Source organism: Macadamia integrifolia, unplaced genomic scaffold (assembly GCF_013358625.1).
Source record: "Macadamia integrifolia cultivar HAES 741 unplaced genomic scaffold, SCU_Mint_v3 scaffold3058, whole genome shotgun sequence".
In the NCBI taxonomy this organism is placed as follows: Eukaryota; Viridiplantae; Streptophyta; class Magnoliopsida; order Proteales; family Proteaceae; genus Macadamia; species Macadamia integrifolia.
Genome location: NW_024869169.1, coordinates 8,465 through 33,030, shown reverse-complemented (window position 1 = coordinate 33,030; position 24,566 = coordinate 8,465). Strand labels below are relative to the sequence as shown.

Here is a 24,566-nt window from a genome sequence, read left to right as displayed (position 1 = left end):
TTAGGGAGAAGTTTGGTGTGCATAGGAGATTTGGTTGTTATATAGTTACCTAGTTTACAACAGTTCCTATTTCTTGTTAGTGTCTATTTTTATGTTTTTGGAATTATATAAGAGTTGCATTCACCTTCACAGACTTGGTAGTCGGATGATGAGGTCCAAGCAGCCATTAAGACTAAAAAGATAATTTGAAGACTTGGCAAAGATAAAAGGAGGTATAAGGCTGCTAGAAATGAAGCAAGGAAGATTGTGGGGTAAACAACTGCAAAGAAATATGATGACTTGTATAATAATCTGAACATAAAGGAAGGGGAAAAACTTATTTATAAGATAGCTAAAATATAAGAAAGGAAGAGTAGGGATTTCAACAATGTTAAATGTATTAAAAGTGACGATGATAGAATTCTAGTAAAGGATGAAGGCATTATGAAGAGATGTGATGTGTATTTTTACAACTTATTAAATGGAGACAATTTGAGTAGGAGTCACTTTAATGTAAATAAGTCACTTAATGGGCTTATTTTATTGCAAATAAGCCTTGGGTTGGGTTATGTATGTGTTCGAACTTTGGTCCCATGGGTTTTCTTTATAATGGGCCACTTTAATGGGCTTAAAATATGGGTAGAAAGTAAAAAAATGGGAATTAGTTCATTAGCTTAGTTAGAGTCCTATTTTGAGTCTATTTCCTTTGTTATTTCAGTTTTTAGTCAGTTTAGGTTTCCCCATTAATAATTGACTAGTTAGTTTACTTATTCCATGTTGGAGTTCTAGTCTAGTCCTACTTGGAGTCTAATTCCTAGTTAGGTTATAATTGCTAGTCTGCCTCTTTATATAGAGGAGCTGATGAAATCTAATTTCTCAGATTGAAGAAAAGATGAATTGAGTTAATGTTTGAGAGCCTTAAGGCTGTGTGTGATTAACTTCCCCCCCTTTATGCAATTTCTCCCTCCTTGGTTGGATTTGTGCAATGTCTAATTGTGTGATCCCTTCCTTCCCCTTCTATTCTAGTTCTTCCCTTCTTCCCTAAGGCCCCTCCATCACACTCGGAAGATTGCAGTACCCATCAAGACATCACGCATCATAGTTATATACGTAAGATTGGAGTGACCGTGGTTGAAGAAGCCCTTAGAAAGATGGAATTGGGTAAGACACCTAGCCCATATGAGGTCCCAATTGAAGTGTGGAAGAGCTTGGGACTATGCAGGGTCAAGGATTAAAGTATCAGTATTGGTCGTCGTATCGGTCGACCAAAATTAAGATACGTATCGGAGGATATTGTATCGTATCAGAGATACGCTAAGATACGCTAAAGATACGCACATAAATAGATAGGAAACACTTTTTTATACACTTTTGCATAAAATTTTTATTAAAAAAAGCTATTAATAACATGTATTATGCATAAACACTAAATTGAGGGTCTTGCACTCAGGATTCAAGGTTTGTAGTTGTCCCATAAATGTAAAATTCTTGTTCCCAACCTTGATTTCCACTTTAGTTAGAGAGAAATATGGTTGACAGCAACTTTGGAACAAAATCCTCAAAAAATCATGTTTTTTTGAAAATGACCCATCTTAGCCATTATATGACCATAGCGCATTGTATCGGTACTTATCGTACTGTATCGGTATATGTACCGAAACATACATTTCACCTCGATTTTATATTTTCCATAGAGTATCGGTGTGTATCGTGTTGTATCGGTAGTGTATCGGTATGTATCGTATGATACATATCGATAACAAAGGGTTTTAAAAATTCCATGTATTGTATCGGTAAAGGCTGATATAGATACGTATCGGCCAATACGGTACGATACATATTGATACTTAAAACCATGTGTAGGCTATCTTGGCTAACCAAGCTATTTAACAAGATATGAGCACAAGAAATATGTCAGATGAATGGAGTATTGTAGTCCCAATCTACAAAAATAAAGGTGACAACCAGAGCTGCAATATCTATAGAGGCATAAAACTTGTGATTGGATATATATATTAATATTGATATCTTAATCAGGTTGAGGTTGATTGCTCTTGTTCTTGTTATATTTGTTTTACATTTTAATTGATGTGATTTTTTTAGTAATAATCTTGTACTTAGCCTTGTTTAATGTTGACAGAGGAGGTATTTTTAGATACCCAGCCACTGATACGCTCTATTCTTGATGGATACAATGTTTGTATATTTGCATATGGTCAAACTGGTTCAGGAAAGACATATACAATGGTACGCGTACTTTAATATCTTTTTGAGGGTAGTCATGTGCCGTTTGGCTGGTTAGTAGGCCATGTATCTTTTGTTGGTTTCAAGATTAATTCAGCTAAATTTCCTTGTTCCAGACTGGGCCAGATGCAGCATCTAAAGAGGATTGGGGGGTCAATTACCGAGCTCTAAATGATCTCTTCCATATCTCTGAGAGTAGGAGAAACTCCTTTACATATGAAGTTGGTGTCCAAATGGTTGAAATATATAATGAACAAGTGCGTGATTTACTTGCGAGTGACAGTTCCCAGAAAAAATATCCTTCCCTTGTTTATTTTAGTTCTGGTCATTAAAGAAGTATGCTTTCTGGCTTCTGCTGCTAATTGTGATGGATATAATATATAATTTTCCTTAGGCTGGACTTTCAACTCTTCTGTCTGACTGAATAAGCTTTTTTTTAAACTGGCCTCAAAATATGTTGTCTCCAGCTGTACCTTTTGTTTCTGTTACATCAAGTTCATACTTGTGTTGTAGTATAGCACTTTTTTACTTGGCTATTAATGAGTCTGTAAACGTCTTGGTTTCTTTGCTTGTCTTTGAAAATGAAGAAGATTCCTTTCTCTCCCCCCACCGGATCTTTGTTTCCTTTGACTTGCACACACTTGGGATTTTGAACACTACTCAACCAAATGGACTAGCTGTCCCTGATGCAACCATGAATCCTGTCAACTCAACGGGAGATGTCCTAGATCTAATGCGAATTGGACTAATGAATAGGGCTGTAGGTGCCACTGCTATGAACGAAAGAAGCAGCCGATCTCACAGGTTTTGATTTTTTTGTTTAATTGTGTATTTTCAAATTAGCTATTTTCTCAGGGTTGGTTTATCATTTCCATTTATATGTACAGTGTTCTCACTGTTCATGTTCGTGGGACGGATTTGGCAACTGGTGCTACTTTGCGTGGCAACCTTCATTTAGTAGACCTTGCTGGAAGTGAAAGAGTAGATCGCTCTGAGGCAACAGGAGAAAGGCTTCGCGAAGCACAGCATATTAACAAATCCTTATCTGCCCTTGGAGATGTCATATTTTCTCTAGCTCAAAAGAGCCATCATGTACCATACAGAAATAGCAAACTTACTCAAGTCCTGCAAAGCTCTTTGGGTGATTATCATTTTTCTAGTTTTGATTGTGATAGCATTTTTCGGATTGCTTAAGATGGTATTTCTAGCCTTTAATTTTTCCCTCCCGATTTCATATTCCTTTTTGTTACCCACACTACAGGTGGTCAGGCAAAGACTCTCATGTTTGTACAGCTTAATCCAGATGCAGATTCATATTCTGAGACTTTCAGTACCTTGAAGTTTGCAGAGAGAGTCTCAGGAGTTGAGCTAGGTGCTGCACGGAGTAGCAAGGAGGGCAAGGATGTAAGAGAATTGATGGAGCAGGTCAATTTCTCTATCACTCCATGCATTTTATATTGTCAAGGCAAAAGATTTAAGTTTGGATACCAAGAGGTTATGAAACAGTTCTCGTTAGAAACTATCAATATAAATTGGAAATTTTTGTTTTAGAATAGTGTTAAAAATTCTACAGGAACACAATAAGTCAATATGGTGATGGTCCAAGATTTTAACTTCATTTATAGCTAGCTACTTTATAGGTCAATATATTTCAGAGTGATTGTTGCTCTATCCTGTATTCATCTACATTTTATGTGAGATCATTCTGTAGGGCTGACGTACAAGAGCTGATGTGCAAACTCTTCATTTTATTGGAGACTATGGTGAGCAAATTGATTTGCCAGATGTATTGGCTAAACAGGGTTTGTGAAACCGTAGGGTCGGAACAGCTTCTTCCTTGTAGGTCCTTGTTGGTATTTGTTTTCAGTTTGTTCTCCATGGCTAAAGGCCTTTCCCCTGTGAGTGTTGGTCTTTTTTGTCTATTTCTTTCTTAATAATTTCTGTATGCAAAAGAAAATTTGAATTAGAATCAACTAGAAGGGCATTGAATGGGTTATTTATGGGACTAGTTGATTGGATTGAACAAGTTGAACCATCGAAGTAAAGGGTAGAAAGTTGGTGTTCAGAATTTCATCTCCAATTAATGGGGTTAGTGTTTCTCGTGATAGGCTGATTGATGTTGTTGTGATTTGAGCAAAATATGGGTTGAAAGGGGGTTGGGAGACAGAGGATGTTAACAGGATTCATGGGGTGGGTGGGTGGGTGGAAGAGGTTTGCAAGATTTTCGAGGTATTTAGAGGTGGTGTGCATTATTGTGTTAGGGGCAGGAAGAGGATTAAATACTGGTCTGACCATTGGTGTGGCAAAGCTCCATTGAAGGATGTAAACAATAAGAATGAGCAAGAGAAAGCGGAAGAGAACAAGAGATGGCTGTAACTTGGGGAGTCACAACCTTGAGGTTGGGATTCCCCCTTCATTCAATATATAGACTAATCATTACAAAGACATAATAGGAATAGGAAATAAGAAAGCAAGCATAACTGAAATAGGAAACTAACTAACTGACTAACTAACTTTAACTTGATAAGGTCCACTAGGACCAAAATACCTCTAAGGGGAATCGTGACTTGCACTAAACAGCAAGCCACGATTTCCCTTTCTCAATATCGGCTTCCAACAGATCTGTTTCCTGATTTGTTCTCAATTGCTTTGAGGGGCTACAAGATGGTGGGGGAGCATATGAAGTGGGTGGAGGGAAGAAGGGTGTGGTCACCATATTAAAGATAGAATCTGAAAGACTGGGAGGTGGAGAGTGGAGAGTGGAGAGTGGAGAGTGGAGAGTGGAGACAATGGTTGGTGCAAATATTGGAGAATGCCAACACTAAAGAAGGGAGGTCGATAATAGGGTATGGGAAATGGGGATAGGGGCAATTTTCCAGTAAAATCATTTTTTAAGATGTTTCATCATGGGGATCAGAACTTTTCTCTTAAGGTGATTTGGAATAGGTGTGTTCCGCTGAGAATTTGCTTCTTCATATGGGCTGGGGTAATGACAAGATGCTTAAAATGGACAACCTGATTCGAAGAGGATGGTCCATTAGAAACTTGTGTAAGCCTTATGGTGAATAACAAGAGGATAGGTATCAGTTATTTATTAGTTGTGGTTTCACTCAAGAGATATGAAAAGGAATCCTGTCGATAAAGGGTATCTGCTGGATTTTTCCTAGCTCACTGCTGGAAATGTTGGAATGGGAGGGGTGTGCCATTAGAGGGAAGGATGGAGATTCTTTAGAATCTAATTCCATTTGCTACATTTTAGTGTATTTGGAAGTAAAGGAGTGGCCCCATTTTGATTTCAAGGCAGGAACCTTTTGAGAAGATTGCGTCCACGGTATCAAGCAGCATATTACATAGCTGGATTTAAGAGGCATCTTGAGACGTATTAGAGAGATGCTGAGAGAAGTTGGATATGCTTAAAAAATACTCATAGGTACATGCAAAGTTGTGTTTTTAAGCAGAATACAACATAAATAAACAATATATAATGGTCTCGTCATTAAAACATGTTACCATATAAGTTAAGAGGATTTAAATTCCTTCCACAAGATTTTTTTGATTCAAATTCTCAATGCTAAGTACAATATAAACCTATTAATAAGTGAGAATTTATAAGAAGAATAATAAACATGTAAATATAAACATGCTAAACATAATATTAATTATTAAGGTTGTCTCCTACACATTCCGTTTAGGAAACTTTATTTAAACGGCCCTAAAAATCCAACATATGGCATATCAGATGTGACCCAATTTCTGTGGGCACACACACACACATATATATATATATATATATATGTTTTTTTATTGGCTTGTAAATTATTGCTGTGTACATTTGCTACACTACATTATTGATGTTGGTGGATAATAAGCAACTTAAGTGAGATGTATGGTATCATTTTACTAAACATAAGACATAGTTGCCATTGACTAGGGTTTGAGAACCGAAGAAGAGGAGAGAAGGAGGCAGACACTTCTTGAGTCAAGACTGAGAAGACTGAAGATGTGTTTTCTTCCCTCCCTCTATGAAAAACAAGTCAACCTGCAAACCAGGTAGGTGCCTTCCTCCTCTTCAGTGGCAACTTGCAGTGTTGACCCACTAATGTATGATTCACCTCCTCCCTTTACTCTTTTTCTGCTGCAGCTGCTGGGAAATCGCAGTGGAGGTGGCAATGGCTTCTGCTGCTGTTGCTGGCGGTGGTGGTGGCGGTGGCGGCGGCTGCTGCTGCTACAGCTGGATGGTGGCAGTGGCTGCTGCTGTTGCCTGTATCGGTCTTGACCATGTGTCTGGTTGTATTGACTGATGTGGTTGAAATTTTTTTTTTTTTTCCAGTGTACCATATTGAACCTCAAACCCCGATATGTAATGAGACTAGATACCATTATTGTGTCTAACGTAATGTAGACTAGGGTATAGGGAGTCTAACCAAGTCTCAATTGCAGGAACTTTTAATGCAAGAACAACAAATAATCACCCAAAATTAGGCAGCAAACGACAGTCCAGAAGTTAGAGTCAAAAGTAAACCAGAATTTTCAAACCCAGAATTTGGAATTTCTGAAACAGAGATTACACCAAACAAATAGACTAACCAGCAGCAGGTACAGGGTACTGGAAAAGCCACAATCTGAAACAAATACCACAGAACAGGTAAGTCAAACCAGATCTAAAATCTGGGCAGAAACACTGTCGGCTAGAAGTATAAAACACCTCAGATCAGACAAACCCATGGTCTGATTGGTCCCAAATTAAGGTCAAACCTCCCTCTTAATAAACCCAACAATCGATTAAAAGGGGAGGGCCATCGGCTGGCTGGATCTTCAGAACAGAGTAGGGGCGGTAGGGAGAAATCTGGAAATTCTAGAACCAGAAATTCAGCAACAGATTAGACCTCGTACCTTGCTTGAAGAATCTTGCAATTAACCTGGTTTGATAAAACAGTAATGTAGCCTTATATTAACCTTGAAAAAGAAAGAAAACACTTGAAGAAGAAGAAAACACTTGTAGCAGGTCCTCCCAGGCTTCCCACCGCAAGGAGTCGAATGGATCAAATACCACTCCCTTCCACTATGATCAAACACATAGCAGTCCCCGCAGAGACATAGCAACAAGCTTCTTTTTTTCATTCATAAATCGTCTGACTCCTAATGAGAGCCTTTCCTTTATTTATAATAATGATGAGGGTTACATAAAATAGAAACTAACTTTAGTTTCCAAAAACTGAAATAGGAAACTAAAAATTAGAAACTCACCTAGTCACTAAAACTGAAAATAAAAACTTACAAAATAGAAAATCCTTTAGTTACTAAAACTGGGAATAGAAACTATGAAATAAGAAGTACAGAGATTAGAAACTAGGAAATAAGAAGTACTGAAATTAGAAACTAACAAGGTACTGAAATTAGAAACTAAATATCTCTATCTAACAAGGAAACTAAAGAAAAAGGAAGCAAATCAGTGAATCCCGTATGCAACCTTAGAACCCCTAGTTTAGGCTCATAAAAGTGGCCTATTACACTCAAAACACATGGGTTCAAAGGCCCAACATGTATGGAACCCAACCCTAGGCTTATTCCTAATAAAACAAACCTAGGTTGGTGAAGAATCTACATCATAAGGCCATGTTGATGGTTTCTAATTGGCTTGGGATTAGACGATTTAATTTTTTGAATGCTTAACTTTGTCCTTGGGGGTTGAGTTGCTATTAGAGCAAACACCAAAAGATACAAAGGAAAAACAGAGACACAAATTCACACACAACACTGATTTAACAAGGTTCACACACTGATGTGTTGTGTTACATCTTCGGGCGAAGAAAATGTTTCACTACTGTAGAAGAGATGTTACAACGGAGATCGCTTAAATACACCCAAGTTGCGGCAAGAAAACTTGCTTAGAAACCCTAGCTCGAAAAACCCTCAAATTACAATGCTTGCTTAACAAGACAATAATACATTATATGTTCCTACAAGTCGCGGGTCGATCGGGTCGAACTGTACCACAAATCATTGACTGTAGCTTCTTATAAAATCCTTAGGGTCATCAAGGAAGAAGGAGATTTGGAATTTAGTACAAAAGTGAGTTTATGCAATTTTTATTCCTTGACCTTAGAAAATTAAGCCACTTCATATGGCATAAAAAGGGAATTGTATTTGAGGTGGTATCATCATTTGCAGTGCAGGCAATTGAATACATTGGGAAGGAGTGATGTAATGGAAATTAGAGGAGTTAAAAATGACTTGAGGGGTAAGTTTTAAAGTATCGGTATCGGGCAGCATATCCAAAGTCTGATTTTAAGAGATGACTTGGAGACGTGAAGAGACGCTAGTGTATATGCATGTACTTATGATACATGCAAAACTAGTGTTTTTACGCATTATGCACCATAAATAGGTAATAAATAACAGTATCCAACCAATATTAGGTTACCTCTGTCTTGGGAGCATCTATGTGATTCAAATCTTTATTGACAAGTGCAATATCAAACATAGCAATTAAGCAAGAAGATTTGAAAAAGTAAAATCTATTTGTGTATTAGGATACTAGCCTAAATTATACTCTAAAGGTCCAAACCAAACTAACTATATGTAAGTATTAAATACTAAACATATTACTAAGTATTAGGTAACATACATTAAGTATATTTACATTAACCATACTACTGCCTTACTAGTGAATGATATCCCATGGGTTAACAATAATTGTCTCTTTAGCAGTTGAATGGTAAAACGGGATCTGTTTTGCGAACCCCATTTAGTTGGGAAAAAGCTTAGTTGTGTTGCATCCATGTACACATATATGAAGCAAAACATACATCCAGGTGCTTTATATTCACCTTTACTGTGTACCTGTGGTGGAAGAATATATAACATCTGCTTCATGCAGACATGCATGCTTAGAGCTTCAAAGTGCCTCATGTTATCATATTGACTTGTGAAGGATATCCAGGCAGAAAGGAGATATCATACATCATATTCGATTATCTTTTCTTCAAAATAAAGAAAATATAAAACATCTTTGCCAAAAATAGTGCAGGAGTATTTTTAGCCTGTGGGGGCATCTGTATGCTTATAGAATAGTATCTTGCTATTTGGTTTTCCAAGCCCATCTTAGGAGTTAACCTTTTGAAATCTTCTTGACTTTCAGGTAGCATCACTTAAGGATACAATTGCAAAGAAAGATGAGGAGATAGAGCGGTTGCAACTGCTTAAAGATAGCAGCACTATGTCCCCCACCGTCAATGGCGAGAAGCGGGGCACCAGCTTACTTAGGCATGGGCCTTCCTCTCCAAGCAGACGCTCGCTCAGTGTGGTCGCTGCACATCGAAGCCGGAGACTGACTGGTGGGAAAGTCTCAGGACTTGACAAATCAGCGTCTGATCCAGACTACGGCTCTGAGCACAGTGATAAGCATTCTGAAGCTAGTTCTCAGCAGTCTATGGATGACTTTAGGCACCATAAGGAGTTTTTCCATCAGTCAAAGCTTGCTGTGGCAGATGCAGGACAGAATTTTTCTGCAGATGTTGAGCTCTTAGGGTTTGGAGATGCGGTCTCTGAGGAGAGATTAAGTGACATATCTGATGGTGGCCTATCCATGGGAACTGAAACTGATGGTTCAATGTCAAGTGTTGTTGAGTTCAGTCTTTTCCCCGAAGGGACAAAGCCAGCTGAGGGCACAGAGAAGTGAGTACCCATTCCCCCCCAACCCCCCAAAAAAAAAAAAAAAAATTTCTGCCGGAATTGTTTGGTTTCTTACTGGGCAACTATTGTGCAGACAAATAAAATTTTGAACCCCCTCTCCTTAATACTTTCACAAGGTACTGGAGGAAAGTACCATTACCATTCATTCTGTCTTTAAAGCAAGTAATGGATTGGCAATGATCACTTTCAGTTGCCTATCTGATGAGACCATGACATGGAATCATGATTCTTGTTTATCTGAGTAAAACTAGCCCGTATCCTGTGTCAGGAAATGCTTATGACCACTTCAGAAACACCTTTTTGTTTTCTTTTCCTTATCATTTTCTTCCATATTAGGTGGTTTTTTTACCCTGTATTTAATGCATGCAAGATCACATAGCTTTGTTTTGGCAGTATGACCCTTATAATATAGTTGCATTCCCCTTTTATTCTGTTTCTATCTGTTTGCTGTAGCCCACAAACCCCAACCCTAATTTGGGATTTAGGACTATGGGTTGGTTCATTGAGTATATATATATATATATATTTTCGTTATATATTAAAATTAATGCTTTAATTTATTTTACAATTTTTAATTTATAATCTATATATAATAGTAATTTGTTTTATATAATATAAGTTTTTATTTTTCTTTTTTATACAGTTGCAGGATTAGGATTTTATGTCTTAAGAGTTTATAATTTTCTTTAAAATAAATGTAAGAAAAACTAAATTAAAAATGATGAATGCTAAAAATAGAATCTATTTAATATGTTAGAAGAGTAGGGAGAGGATGTAGATATTACAGAAGGACAGAATATAGAAGTAGAGAGTAGGCCAGGAGAGGGAAACCCCAGGGTTCGAGCACCGTTCTTCTCACATAGAAAAGAGTGGGGTACAATGTGGTGTAAAAGGGAGTTAAACTAGGGTCTTTCAAATGGAACTGGAGGAAAATGATATCTGGGGGCGATAACTCAAGTTTGGGAGCAATCAGAACCCTGAATAGTTAATAAGCAATAAAAGAGGTAAAACTAATTCTGAAACAGAGCATCCACAGGGTAAGAGAGGCTAAGGAATAGTGAAGAATTTAGAAGCTAGGGAAGAATAGATGGAGGAGGAGCTAAAAAGAGATACAAACCTGAAAGAGAACAAGAGAGAAGAAATCGATTAGAGGAGGAAGAAGAATCTTCAAGAAGACATTGCTATAACATTAGCTAAACAGCCAACCAGAATTCAAATTACATTACTTTGAAAGCCACCAAATCAATGGTCACATCGCACATATTATAGAGTTTACATCTCCTTAAACTTCTATTCTTAAGCTTGACCGAACTTTGAGGCCCCGTTTGATAACGTTTCTGCCGTTTCTGTTTCAAGAAACGACAGAAACATAAATTTTCGTTTCTAGAAACAGAAAATGGAATTGAAGGTAAAGTCATGTTTCTGGAAGTCGATAGTAACCAGCGAAAGAATGGCCATGAGTCGTTTCCAGAAACGGCGAAACAAGTTCTACTTGTTTTGCATTTGCCTGGGTCGTTTCTTAAACCATAAATAGGTAGAAATTTCAATTTCTATTTCTGAAAACAAGTGAAACGAAACAGTTTTATCAAATGCTTTTTGTTCCGTTTCTTGAAACGTTATCAAACGGGCCCTGAAACTTTCCTAATTTCAAAGCTTGGAAATTAAGTCAAACTGCTCGAACTGAAAATAGAAACTTCATTAGCAATGTTTTGAGCTTCTAGAATCAGCCTTAAAAAAATAGGAACTAAAACAATCAAATCATGGTTTGAAGAATCAGAATTGGATCGGGAGAATCAGCCAATTTAAATTAGAATTGGCTCAACCAATTCTCGATTCATACTGATTCTAAAGCGTGGAACAAAATCGGATTGGATCGGGGATCAGATGATCCAATCTGATTCCATCAGAGAAAGGTTTTCAACGTGGTAGTTTCTCAGGTATTTAAAAAAACACTGGAAACTTTCAGGAAAAAATCGAGAACTGTGATCTCGGTAGGGGTGGGGAAACCCGAGCAGGAGAGAAACAGAGAGAGGGTGGGAGTTGTAGGACTGGGAAGAGGGAGGAAGAGAGGGAAGGAAAGGGGAGAGAGAAACAGAGAAGAGGGGTAAGATTAGTAGGGATTGGGGACAGGAGAGGAAGAGGGAGGGAGTGATAGAAACAGAGGGGATGGGAGTTGCAGAGATTGGGGGTGGGGAGGAGAGGAACAGAGAGGCAGCGGGAATTGCAACGAAGGGGGTTGGGAGGAGAGGAAGAGGAACAGGAAGAAGGGAACAAGTTTGGTGGTATGCGTGCACCTTGAGTATGCTCTTCTAACTCACCCCGACCATAACCAGGTATAGGGCTAATGGCTTCTTATTTTTTTTCCTGCTCTTGTATGCTTGGATTCATCTCGCCTGGGTTCTCATCATCTACTGTTTCTTTTTGAATTTTGTGGGCTTGTTCTCTGGGGGCCTCAGTGAGAAACTAGCATTTGGACTACTTGGCCCCCCTTTGTATCACATTCATGTGCACCAAGGAGCAGATCCCAAGGGTGGCTACTCCTGGCAGAGGAAGCAACGACGGTCATTGGGTTTGTTACTGAGTTCAAAGAGGCAAAGAGAGCAAGGTAGAGAGAGGGTGGGAGAAGGGAGAGATGTATAGGGTGGGGTGGTGCGTAGGGCAGAGGAGTGGGGGAAAGTGCTGAGGTTGGAGGTGGGGTCGGACAGAGGGTGGAGGTGGTAGAGTAGCAAGTCGGGGAGGGGAAGGGAGTACCGGAGAGAGAGAGGGGCAGCTGGCAGGGGAGGGAGAGGGAGCCGGTCCGATGGAGAGGGCGAGGTTGCAAGGGTGAGGAGTGAAGACTGGGAGAGAGGAGAGGAAGAGGTGGTTTTAGAATTTTATTCTTTGTAAATTTTTTATTATAAAAATGCCTGATTCTCATCCTGATTCCAACAAGTGTAATCAAGCTGTTAATCGGCCTGATTTCCGAACGATCACCCAAATTCGAGTTGGAATCGACTGGGGATTTAGACCCCGATTTCAATTCCTCTAACCTTGAGTCAAATCCTAAACTTTAAAATAGAAACTATCCTAGACTGATAGAGACTAACAAATTAGAAACGACTAATTTCGTAGTTTTGCCTTAGGCCCCACATATTTGGTTTATAAAACTAGCCCTTCACAAAAGCAGCCCTAGAAATAGATAGATGAAGGTCCATATGACCCAATATGCGCTCAAATAAGGCCTAATCAGGCCCGGTTGACCAGTCCCACTGTTTTGGCAGTATAACTTCTTTACTTGTGATCTTGTTTTTCCTGCCTGCATTACATGCACAGGGCTATGATTGTTGACCACTGCCATGCTTTTATCCTTTATGTTTTTCAATGAGAAAAATGCAACTGAAGTTGTGCTTTTAGAATCAACCTATTCTGAGATCCAGTATTATATATTATTTCAAACTTCCAAATGGATAGGGTTACCAATTATAATGTCACCAATTGGTTATTGTACTTCAAATTCTTTCTTGTCACTGTGTAGTCCTCCCACTATTGCATTGTTTGGTACTCAATAAAAGAGCGTTCGTGTACAGGAATCATTTGAAATGTGGAAGCTGGAAACAACCTTCCCATATGTTGATATGTGATTTGGTTATAGAAGCTTATTATTTCCTTGAAAGAGGGAGGGAGCTTTAGCGCTGCTTGAAGAGGCTGGTCTCCTCCCTTTTCAGTGAATAGAGCTGTAATAACTGTCTGTGTAGCAACGAGAGTAATATGAAATTGAGTCTATATATGGAAACATCCTAATAAAATCCTTGCCATGTGATGATGCTCTTCTTTCGCAAGCTTTAATACAGGAAATCTTAGTCATGCTAATGTGCTATACTATCAAACTAAGTCTGGAATTTGATATGAAACATTCTGACAAAATTGTTGTTACATAATGCTTCTTTCGTTTCACAAGCTTGGATACAGTAATTCTTGGCCATGCTAATAAATGATGCTGTACTATCAAATAAGTCTAAAATCCTTTTCTTTTTTTTTTGCTGAATGTTCTCGAACACTAAATGCAGGTCAAAATCAGACCCATCCAAACTTGCTAATCCAACACAGAAACAAGTTCAAACAGGGTCGGTTCGACAGTCATCATCGAAGGAAACTTTGAAGGTGCCAACAAGTAAGTAAATTTTAACACTGATAGACCCTTGCAGTATTGAGAACTTTGCTACTATATCTTTGCTTACTACTTATGCCCCTGGCAGATTCTAAAAAGGTCCCTGCTAGTGGCAAACCTTCCACGCCCAAGCCTTCCAAACGATGGCAGTAAAATTAGAAGGCATTTTGACGGCAAATTTTTCTTGTCAGCACAAATTTGACTGATTTTGCATCACCATGCAGCTTGTATTTTACTCTACCAAGGTTTTCTTGCCTCTCATTCTTATTTATTGCCTGCCACGTTTTGTTACTAAGTGGGCACCCTTTGTATTTGTGGAGCCTAAGTGGCACCCTTTTGTATCTGTAGAGCCTAAGTGGCGCCCTTGTATTTGTGGAGGCTAAATGCCAGCATGTAATATATTAGTTTTTCTCCCCTTGATTGTGTCTGGGCTTCAGATGATTCTTTCTTCTCTGTGTTGTTCTCAGACCGCTTACATATTCTGCTTTGAATGGTGGCAAGGTCTGGAAACTCGGCTTACTGTATCAGGTGGCAAGTTTACTACTGCAGGCTATGAACTCTGAACTGTCCAAAAGGCAGCTCCATCTGCCAAATATGGCAGGTTTTGTGAGCCATACTACATGTGGTGCACAGTGACAGTGCTGGACGCGGTGTCTATTTTTTGTTTTCTACGTGGGCACACGTGGTAAAAACCCATTCTGTTCTCTAGTTGAACTGTGAACTTGGTCTCTGAAGACGACCGCCTCCATGAAAGCATGTACAGGTTATGGAAAAATGCAGGGAGGGGGGGGGGTCACTGGAGAGCATTGGCACTGTAGAACAAGAGTTATTGGTGATTACTGGGCAGTTTCAAAGAAATCACCATAAAGAGATTGTTGAAAAACAGAAATGGATTATCCAGATGAGGAATTTCCAGTTGGACATTAGATTGTTGCTGACTTAGAGGCATTCCAACAAAGATTCTGATCCTGGTGATGCTCTAACTTGAAATTTAATGCTAAGCTCTGATTCAGTCCCTGCCTTCATGATGAACTGAGCTTGCAATCGAGCCAAGCCTATGGATTGGTGCCATTGTTACTTATTTGGGCTTAATCAATCTATCCCTGACGATCCGGGGAAAAGAAGGAAATGCCTTCAATTGCTAATTTGCTCCCTTTTTTATTTTTCTTTTCTTGACTAACTGGTTCCTTCTTCAATTGTGGAGGATCTTTCCGGCCAAAGCTTCATAATGAGCCTTGATGTCATGGTTTGTTAGAGATATGACTGATCCAAGCAAATACTCTGCCTGCCCATTGTTGCCGATGACTGCTTTGAGAAAAGGATTGCATCCTCCGAGGGTCTGGTAAATGCATACAACAGGATTTGATCTACTATCCAACTGAGCACCGAGCCTTCTAAGCGCTAGTGGGGTCAATGGCCAACTACTCCTACACACACCCATCAATTCACACATGCATACAACAGTGTTCGATCCCACAATCTCTTCCCTGGCAATACCCACTTCTTGCATTAACCTACTTGGAAGCTCTTTATCCTCAATATGATCCCTGAGAAAATTTGAAGAATGGAGTTAACTTTACTAGAGATGGACTTTATCTAATTTTCTGCTCATTTTAGCCTAGTCGTCCAGGTTAGTAATTGTATTATACCTCAAAGAATTAATCCCACTAGGATTATCATTGGTAAAAGAAAATTTGGTTTAATCTCATTTACTCCTTAATGTGCTTCAGACTATAGAGAATGCAAATAAAAGTTGTCAACTAGAAAGGTCCAACATTATTGGCGAATATTAGCCTCAACATCAAAGCTCATTGTATTCTCTTTCCACTCTGGACACTAAAATCTTATTAAAGTACATGTTCAAGGTAGGACTGTTCCAAGTTCCAATACTTCAGTTAATTGGTGAAGTACCATGTATCTAGTGCTTGCGGGTTTACACTAGAAAGTAATACAGATCAATCATCAACATCTAGTAGGGTACAAATGAATTGTGCGTCTCTTATGCCACAGATATGATAGTTTCCGGTTGTAAGGGAGATCAGGATAGCTCCATTCATAAGCATTATGCAGGTAACAAGCATCAATGGGAGCAACAAGAACAGAGTCCCATCAAATATAAAACTTTACACGTGAATAAGTCCAAGAGCTAGTACTTCAGAACCAAAGCCACGAACTGCATGCTATAAGAGAACAAGTATCTGTAAAACCAATTGAGTAACGTGCTTTCGCGGGTGCAAACAGTAGATTTGTACACAAAATTATCACACAATGTCTGGAGTCTGGAGCTGAAATTTTGCTTTGGCTGGCAACCATGGCCGGGTTTATCTACATTGTTTTTTCTTCTAATGTCAGGGTGCCTTAGCCATGCCATTCGCTCTGAACTCTGAAGAGGAAGCTTCTCAAAAGAAGATCCCGTCCAGGATCACTTCTTCTAGTATGATCATTGCCACTGCTACAAAAGCATCTTGGCGACAATCATTATGACAATAGAGCAAAATGAAGAATGAGATTTCCATGGAATACATCAGAACAAGGACAATAGGTTGAAATTTCTTCTCTGGAAGCAAGGGGTGATCTTGAAGAACATGAGATCCATCTCAAACAGATGGCCTAACCTTCAAGGTATCACTGCAGTTCTTTCTCTTTTTAACTTTCCATTACTTCCTCGGCAAACACTGCATTCTATTGAGATTGGAGCTTGTATTTGACTGAACTGAAACAGATTTACTTTTGAAGTTTCCAATCCAATCTGGAGAGTCTGATGTAGGAGTTAAGAGTTTGTTTACCTGAATCCACGGAAGAGTGAATGGCTTCATTTTTTCCGCCGGAACTCAGAAGGACTCAAGGTGGGTGGGTGCCAACTGCCAAGAGAATGGAAACCCAAATTCAGTTTCCACCCATTGAAGTTGATAGTGGTGACTCCGGCTCCTCACCGATGACTGAGACGACACGTGGAAGCTCCGACAACACTCTCCCCGGTGCCGCAGAGACCTCCTCACCAAGCAGTATGACTACAACCTCCCTTATGGTAGGCCTGCGGTCAGGGTCAGGATGGCAGCAAGCCAACCCAATCTTGAGCACCGCTTCCATGTCTTCCACCTTGTACTCACCTGCAATCCTCGAGTCAGCAGCTTCGATAAGCCTCCCTTTCGCATAAAGCTCTTTCACCCAATCGATCAGCAGCGGCTCGTCATCAGACGACGTTTCAATGGGTCTCCGCCCACAAGCCACCTCCAGCACAAACACCCCGTAACTGTACACATCGCTTGCCGCCGTCGGAGCTATTACGTTCGCCAACTCCGGCGCTAGGTACCCATACGTGCCCACTACTCGCGTCGTGCTTGGCGTCTGGCCGTGCTGGTAGAGCTTAGCGAGTCCGAAGTCACCGAGGCGACCCCGCATGTCGGAGTCGAGGAGTATGTTGCTGGACTTGATGTCACGGTGGAGGACCATCTGATCCCATCCGTGGTGCAGGTAGTTCAAACCCTCTGCCACATCGCGCAGCACCCTTCGCCTCGCCTCCCACCCCATCAGCTTCTTGGGGTTGTCGAAGATCCAACGATTGAGGCTACTGTTGGGCATGTAATCGTAGACCAGCATCAACTCGTTTCCTTTCCTACACCACCCTCTCATCTGAACCAGGTTCTTGTGTTGGAGCCTTCCCATGCTCGATATCTCCGCCATGAATTCTCTCAGCCCCTGTCTCGAGTCATGGTTCACGCATTTCACTGCCACCTCTGTGTTATTGCTCGCTAGGGTTCCTTTGTATACTCTGCCGAATCCACCGGACCCGAGAAGCTCTCCATTGGAGAACCCTTTCGTGGCTTCGCTTAGCTCTTCGTATGAGAAACGGTGTGGCCAGTATTCAAGCTCCCAATCTTCGATCCCGTCATCTTCTGTGGCCTTCTTATTCTTCTTCTGCCAAAACCAGTAAAGCCCCAACAGACAGAGGACTAGGAATACAGCAGAAGCGATTGAAATCCCGGCTATGGCGCCGGCGGACAAAGAAGGCGATGATGACGATTCCGGCGAGAAAACCGGCAGACTCGTGGTGTTTAAATCCGCAGCAGTTCCGTTGTCGCTAAAACTCCAAGCTAGGATCCTCTGCACTTCCACCCAAGTGGTTTTTGAAGCAGAGAAGCCAACATACATGTTGGGGGAGACATAGTTAGCGATGGCGGGGTTCCTGTAAGTGATCAGTGGCGTAGAGGGACGAGACACAGTTGCGGGGGCGATGGTGACATTGAATTCCAAAAGTGAGCCGTCGAAATCGATCCAAGCTCGGACATTCTGGCCGTTACGCATGTCAAGGGGAACGAGATCTACGTTGGTGGAATCATAATAACCGCCGGTGTGGGTGACGGCGGATTCAGGGTTGTTCAGATCGATGCCGACATGATTGGCATCTGGGTCGTTGAATTCAACATTGAGACCAGTATCGAATTCGACGGCAATGAGGGGGTAGATGGAGGGGTGTGTAGCATTGGAGAAGATGCCGAAGTATTGACCCGCTATGGCGTCAGGGGGAGAGGTGGTGTTGCAGAGGAAGAAAACGAGACCGAAGCCAGGGCTAGAGGTGATCTGAGGAAGGATAGAGAAGATGAAAGAGGTGGAGAAGGAAGAGATAGTGGATTCAGAGGAGGAGTTTCGCATGAGAAGAGGAGAAGGGTAGAAGGCTCTACCAACGGAATACTGAATTGAGTCGTTGGTGAGTCGGATGACGGATGATTCGACCCGCGCATCTTCGGTGAGCTTGAGGTGAGTGGCATTGAAGGAGTTAAATAGGAAATCCAGAGCATCAGAGAAGGAGATGGATAAGAGGATTAAGAGGGGAAGATGAAGAAGATAGCGAGAATCTAAGTGTAGCATGTCCATCATGGATCAATTACTTCAATTTTACGGCCATATGCGATAATTAAAGCTCCCAGAAACGACTTCGATGATGAGCTACTTTGCTGTAATAGTCTCAACTCTTCTCATGTCGTATAGAGGTAGAGGTGGTGGTAGTGGCGGCGGCGACACGGCCAAGGCCGTGATTGTTGCTGTTACATGCCGGTTCTTCGCCGGAGTTCTACCGTTATTATGAAAACTCAAAAAAGGTCCCGCGGAACGAACGCTAATGCACAATGAGGAAGCTGGACGGATTGAACAGAATACATATATTTTTCCTTCATTTTTCTTTTTTTCCTGGATTGTTCGTTGTCGTAATTTAGGTTGTGTTTGATAGTCAAGGAAAAAAAAAATACAAAAATTGTACTTTTTTCCTTAGGTTAAAAATTTTTCTTTACACTTGATATGTCTTCACCCATGAAAAGATTCTTATTTTTTAATTCAAAAATTTCCTTGGAAATTGTGAAATTTTTTTTTACTCCTTCAAAAATTTTCTTATCAAAAACACAAGAAAACATAAAAAAATATGAAAACATAATAAGACAAAAAAAAATGATTATACAATGATTTCCTATATGTCTATCTCTTTTAAAATTCAATTTTTTTTGAATTTATTTATTTTCTTTTATTTCTTCTCTTGGTAACCAAATATATATATATATATATATATATTTATTTTCTCATCATTTCTTCTCTTTTCTTTTCTTTTCTCTTGTAGATTTTTTTTTTTTTCTTTTCTTCTCTTGTCTACCAAACATAGCATTAATGGAAAATAGTGGGTGATGTCCCCAATATTGACTGAAATTATAAACTTTTTAGTTTAAGAAACATTCCTAAGGAGGCTGTGTTTTTTGCTGAGAACATTCTAAGACGGGCGTTATACCACAAATGGGAAGAAATAGGGATTGGATGAGGTCTCCTTCTTTATCAAACTCCACTTCCCTTGGCCACCACTAGTGAATTTTACAGGACAGTGACCTACATGGTATCCGTTGTATTGGTATTTTATATATATATATATATATATATACACGTCAAGTCTATGAGAGAAAAACAATGAAATGATATATTTAATTTCCACTAAAAAAAATAAAGAAATGATATATATATATATATATATATAATGAAATCTGTTTACTCTCCTCATATGGGACCTCGCAATTAAATCTCACCGTCAATGGGTGTGGGCTCCACATTCCACCAACGCATGGACTGTGTGAGATCAAGTTATTAATTAGAGAGAAACAGGACTGCATATTTAATGAGGAGAGAGGAAAGAGACGAAATTGACGTGGTTAGCTTCCTCCAAACGGAAGTTCAACATTTTTTGATAGGTCAAGTTTTCGTGTATCCATAGTGAAAGGGAGAATTTCTTGACCCATAGGTTTGGAAGGTATCCAATATTAGGGATATTATCGTCCATTTGTGAATAGACTTTTGAAAAAATTCTGTGATTACCCACTTTGAGTTAGTTTTTATTAAAATACCCATGTTGTGTTTGGTTCAACACATTTATCCAAAACGAGTTTATATATTACAAATATATTCAAATTACGCTTTCTATCGTATACCCTACGTTGGGCAAGTATTCATTTGTAATCGGTTATAATATTTTCGATTTCTCTAAATTCTCTCCTTCAGCCAGCTCTTAAAGGTCCGATTTCAACTCTACAACAATGTCATCGTAGCCATATCACAGTTCTTGCCTGTAATTCCTTGTATGGTCTCTCTCTCTCTCTCTCTCTCTCTTCTTTTACCTTCTTCTTCCTCCTGTAACTCCAGCCGCCACTTTCTTTTCATTCTTCTTCTTGCAGCACGACCCACCTCCACCCCTGTTGCAACCCAATAGAGTGGGGAGAAAGTATGGTAGAGTGGGGAGAAAGTATGGAAGAGAATCAAGAGATGGGTTCGACTTCGATGGAGAATCAAGAACAATTTGAACAAAAGGTCCAAGATTTTTGTGTCTTTATGATTTCAGAGCAATCGGTGAGATCATGAAGAAACAGGTTCGCAAATGACCACAATCGATTCTGGAGCAGATGAATCTGGTTTTTCTCGATGCCCCTTTCGCTACCTAATGCAAATCTAACGTCAAAGGCATCTTTAATCCTCCCTATCAAAGATTCTTTCTCCCCTTCCCCTTCCATTCTCATCTAACCAACATAGATTAAAATTGAGAACTTGAATTTCATTTTCAGGTGTAGGATTTTAGTTTTCATGAATTTCTCCCAAGTTTTTTTTTTTTTTCCTTTTTAAAACAAAGAAATTATTGATTTGAATTAACGTTTTGCTTGATATGGTGTTCATATGATTTTCAGGGAGAAATTCTTTCTGCAACGTTGGGAATCTACAGGCAAAAATGCATCCTCTATTCTTCAACCTTTTTTCTTTAAACAATTTCTCTTCTCCTTTTATTTAAAATGTTCTGTCTCTCCTTAATGTATTGATTCAAAAACACAAAAAAAACATGGGGTTAACTCTGCCGAAGGATCCGAAAATGAAGTTTCTAATTGTAATTGTAGTTGCATAGTTATTCAACAACCCCTTTTCTTCCTTTAGGGAATCCATGGTTCGAGTGTGAAGATGGATATTTAGAACATATTGGAGGACATAATTGGAAATATTGAATCCAATTATGGGAGAATACATGCCCAAATCGTAGGCATACGATGAAAGGCGTATGACGAGTACTATTCTAGGTATATTTGTAATACACATACTCGTTTTGCGTAAATCCGTTGAATAAAACACATTATGGGTATTTATGTAAAGGCAAACCCAATAGTGGATAATCACATAATTTTCTCTAGACTTTTTCTATATCAACCAACACTCTCTCGTTTTTTCATAATTTTACTCACCAAAAACCCCTTACCCTCCCATTCTCTATAAAAAAAAAAAATGGTGGGATTACTAGTCAAGTTGACCATCTAAGATTGGTTGGATGGATCATCTCTTAGGAGTGTCATGGGGTGCGACTCAAGTCCTTCTATGAGAATGATTCTCATATAGTGTTTGATTTACACTTGAACTCTACTCAATCTCTCTTTTTTTAATTGATTTTTATTCTAAATGGACTTGATTCACACTCAGTGCCATGTGTTAAGTCACATAGGATGGAGACGAACCGTAACATTTTCCATCACATGTTAAATTTCAATCTAAACGAATTATGCCAAAGCGGCTAATAGAGGGTTCAAAAGTTTGGGATTACAACAAGGGTGTATATTCGTGTTATATCAATCAATCAGGCTATTCGGTTCTACCAATTAAACATCCCACATCATTTCCGCATGTTTATATAATCGAGCCTCATAGGTTTAGACATAGAATACGTTTCTATACCCCAGTGGCCAGTACGGAGCTGACAGTTGGGCCATGTGTAGCAGGGGCTCTCAACTGCGCTGGAGAGCATCTTGTTCCCGAGATGTAGACCTAAAAGTTAGTAGGCTCCTAGGCCAGAATTGACTAGATTCTGCCTGAACCCTAAAGACCCAATGTCGTTGGCTTCTCTTCTCCCATGCATCTACAAGGCAGTGACAATTCCAGTCCAATAACGAGTCAATGTGACTTTTTTTTCTTATATAACCTCGTGAAGGAAAGGAATATATTGATAAGAAGAGGGTATAATTAGAAAGAACGGTTGGTTTTTCATGTACTTTCAGTTTCAGGACTGACGGTGAGAGAGATTGGACTTCCCTGACTCTGAAAGCAACTCTACACAGCCAAGATGATGCCACCCTTCTGCCACTGCACCCATTAGCACATCGGCTGATGCTGAGGGTCTGTACTACAACACGCCAGCCCCAACATCAACACCTTCTCTACATCCCCAACGTCTCTACTTTCACACTTTCTGCCATTCTTTGGATCCACCACCTGACAAATCCTCCCCTTCCCGTGCAACTTCCTCACCCAATCCACCAACAACGGCTCCTCCTCGTCGCTGCAACACGTCTCTATGGGACTTCGCCCGCATACAACCACCAGTATTGTCACCCCAAAGCTATACACGTCGCTTGCCGCCGTTGCCTCTACGTTTACCAGCTCTGGCGTTAGGTATCCTAGTGTAACCACCACCCTTGTGGTACCTGGTGCCTGCCATGTTGGTATAGCTTGGCTAGCCCGAAGTCCCCCAGTCGTCCTTGCAAGTCTGAGTCCAATAATATGTTGCTGGGCATTATGTTATGGTGAAGCACCCCTTGGTCCCAACCATTGTGGAGGTAGTTCAATCCCTCTGCTACGTCCATCAATTCCCTGCGTCTCTCCTCCCACCCCAAACCCCTCTTGGGTTTGTAACGTTCGAAACCATTTGCTAAAGGGTGTTAATCGGTTTGGTTTAATAGATTCATTTGTAATTGATAGAAACCAGGACTGAACCGATTATTAACCGGTTTCAAGTTCAAAAATAGAAACCTGTTATCCCTTGTTGGGGAAATGTTTACTGTGGGAAAGTATGGTCCCTGCATATGCGTAAGAGCCAATGAGAAGCATACGAGGAAGTAGGGGTGTCAAACCCTAAATCGAACAGATAAAACAGGCCAGACAGAATCGATAATAGTCCGGACCAAACTAAACTGAAACCTTATTGATTCGATTTTGGTTTGGAGTATTGCAACCCTAGAACCAAATCGAACTGCACTGGAAACCGGATGAACCAAAAATCAAACCGAAGTCTATTCAAAACCTAGACTGAAACCGAAATCAAACTGGTAACAAATCGAAACACTCCAAAATTCATTAAAAAAACATAATTTTGCATAACTTTATATATATTTATATGAAAAGTCGAATCCGAACTAGACTAAAAATTGAAATCAACCCAATTACAAAAGCAATTTAGGAGATGGAAGACAAAACTTTCAAATCAACACCATTGACTTTTAGCTGGGTAGGAGGGTATGTCCACATGATTGACACTCTTTTGCAAGTGGGCTGTGGTCAGTCCAACTTTGTTAATAAGGATGGCAAACCCAACTTGAAATAATGTCCATGCGTTTTCCTTCATGGGCCGCCCATTTTCCTTGCATTTATCCATTCTATGCCACCATCAAATTATTTTCTCCCTTAGCTAACAGATAAAAGGAAGGGCATAGACGGTGCATGAGATTCCTACATATGCAAGGTTGGAGGTGAGAATTATGCAACCTTATCCTTAGAATATCAAAAAACTGTTTCGATAAAGTACAAAATTGATTTGTTTATTAATTGATGAGGTCCGACTTACTTTGTTGATTATATTATTTAGTTTAATTACCTCCATGGAAGATGGATCTCACAGAACCGGCATGGACCAGAGAAGGAATGCTATGTATTAGCATGGTTTCCAATATTCGATACCAGCACCTGGCCGATCCTATATTTGCCCAAAAACCATTTATTATTATTATTATTAAAAATGAGGGGACAATCTTTCAATATAGTCAAACATCGATATCAGCTGAGATTGATATGAATATCAATGTTGATATTTATGTTGGGATACGATGTCTTGTATTTCACTTGCATTAGTGGGTTGATTCCGAAGGGCCATTAAGTAGTCATAAGGAAATTCTTTCTGGGGCTATATGAGTATTTTGGTAAACTAAATGTATAGGAAATTCTTTTCAAG

At 39.7% G+C, this 24,566-nt stretch overlaps 2 protein-coding genes across 2 annotated transcripts; one reads left to right on the top strand and one right to left on the bottom strand.

The window, feature by feature from the left end:
• The first annotated feature begins 2,085 nt into the window (after positions 1 to 2,085).
• Positions 2,086 to 14,480, top strand: LOC122067685 (kinesin-like protein KIN-14J). Its single transcript, XM_042631532.1, has 8 exons — positions 2,086 to 2,226; positions 2,340 to 2,518; positions 2,863 to 3,027; positions 3,111 to 3,364; positions 3,485 to 3,648; positions 9,365 to 9,900; positions 13,965 to 14,068; positions 14,154 to 14,480. The coding sequence occupies exons 1-8, from the start codon at positions 2,110 to 2,112 to the stop codon at positions 14,216 to 14,218; spliced, it is 1,584 nt and encodes a 527-aa protein (XP_042487466.1). The 5' UTR covers positions 2,086 to 2,109; the 3' UTR covers positions 14,219 to 14,480.
• Positions 14,481 to 15,806: 1,326 nt separating this feature from the next.
• On the bottom strand, positions 15,807 to 19,276 carry LOC122067683 (L-type lectin-domain containing receptor kinase S.1). The gene has a single exon (XM_042631531.1). The coding sequence runs from the start codon at positions 18,941 to 18,943 to the stop codon at positions 16,952 to 16,954; it is 1,992 nt and encodes a 663-aa protein (XP_042487465.1). The 5' UTR covers positions 18,944 to 19,276; the 3' UTR covers positions 15,807 to 16,951.
• Between the last annotated feature and the right edge of the window lie 5,290 nt (positions 19,277 to 24,566).

Excerpts from the sequence above, each read along its gene's own strand:
- LOC122067685 (XM_042631532.1), top strand. The coding sequence starts at position 2,110 with ATGTTGACAGAGGAGGTATTTTTAGATACCCAGCCACTGATACGCTCT. Across the intron at positions 2,519-2,862 it reads AGTGACAGTTCCCAGAAAAA|ACTTGGGATTTTGAACACTA; the intron begins ATATCCTTCCCT and ends TGACTTGCACAC. Across the intron at positions 3,365-3,484 it reads AGTCCTGCAAAGCTCTTTGG|GTGGTCAGGCAAAGACTCTC; the intron begins GTGATTATCATT and ends CCCACACTACAG.
- LOC122067683 (XM_042631531.1), bottom strand. The coding sequence starts at position 18,943 with ATGATGGACATGCTACACTTAGATTCTCGCTATCTTCTTCATCTTCCC.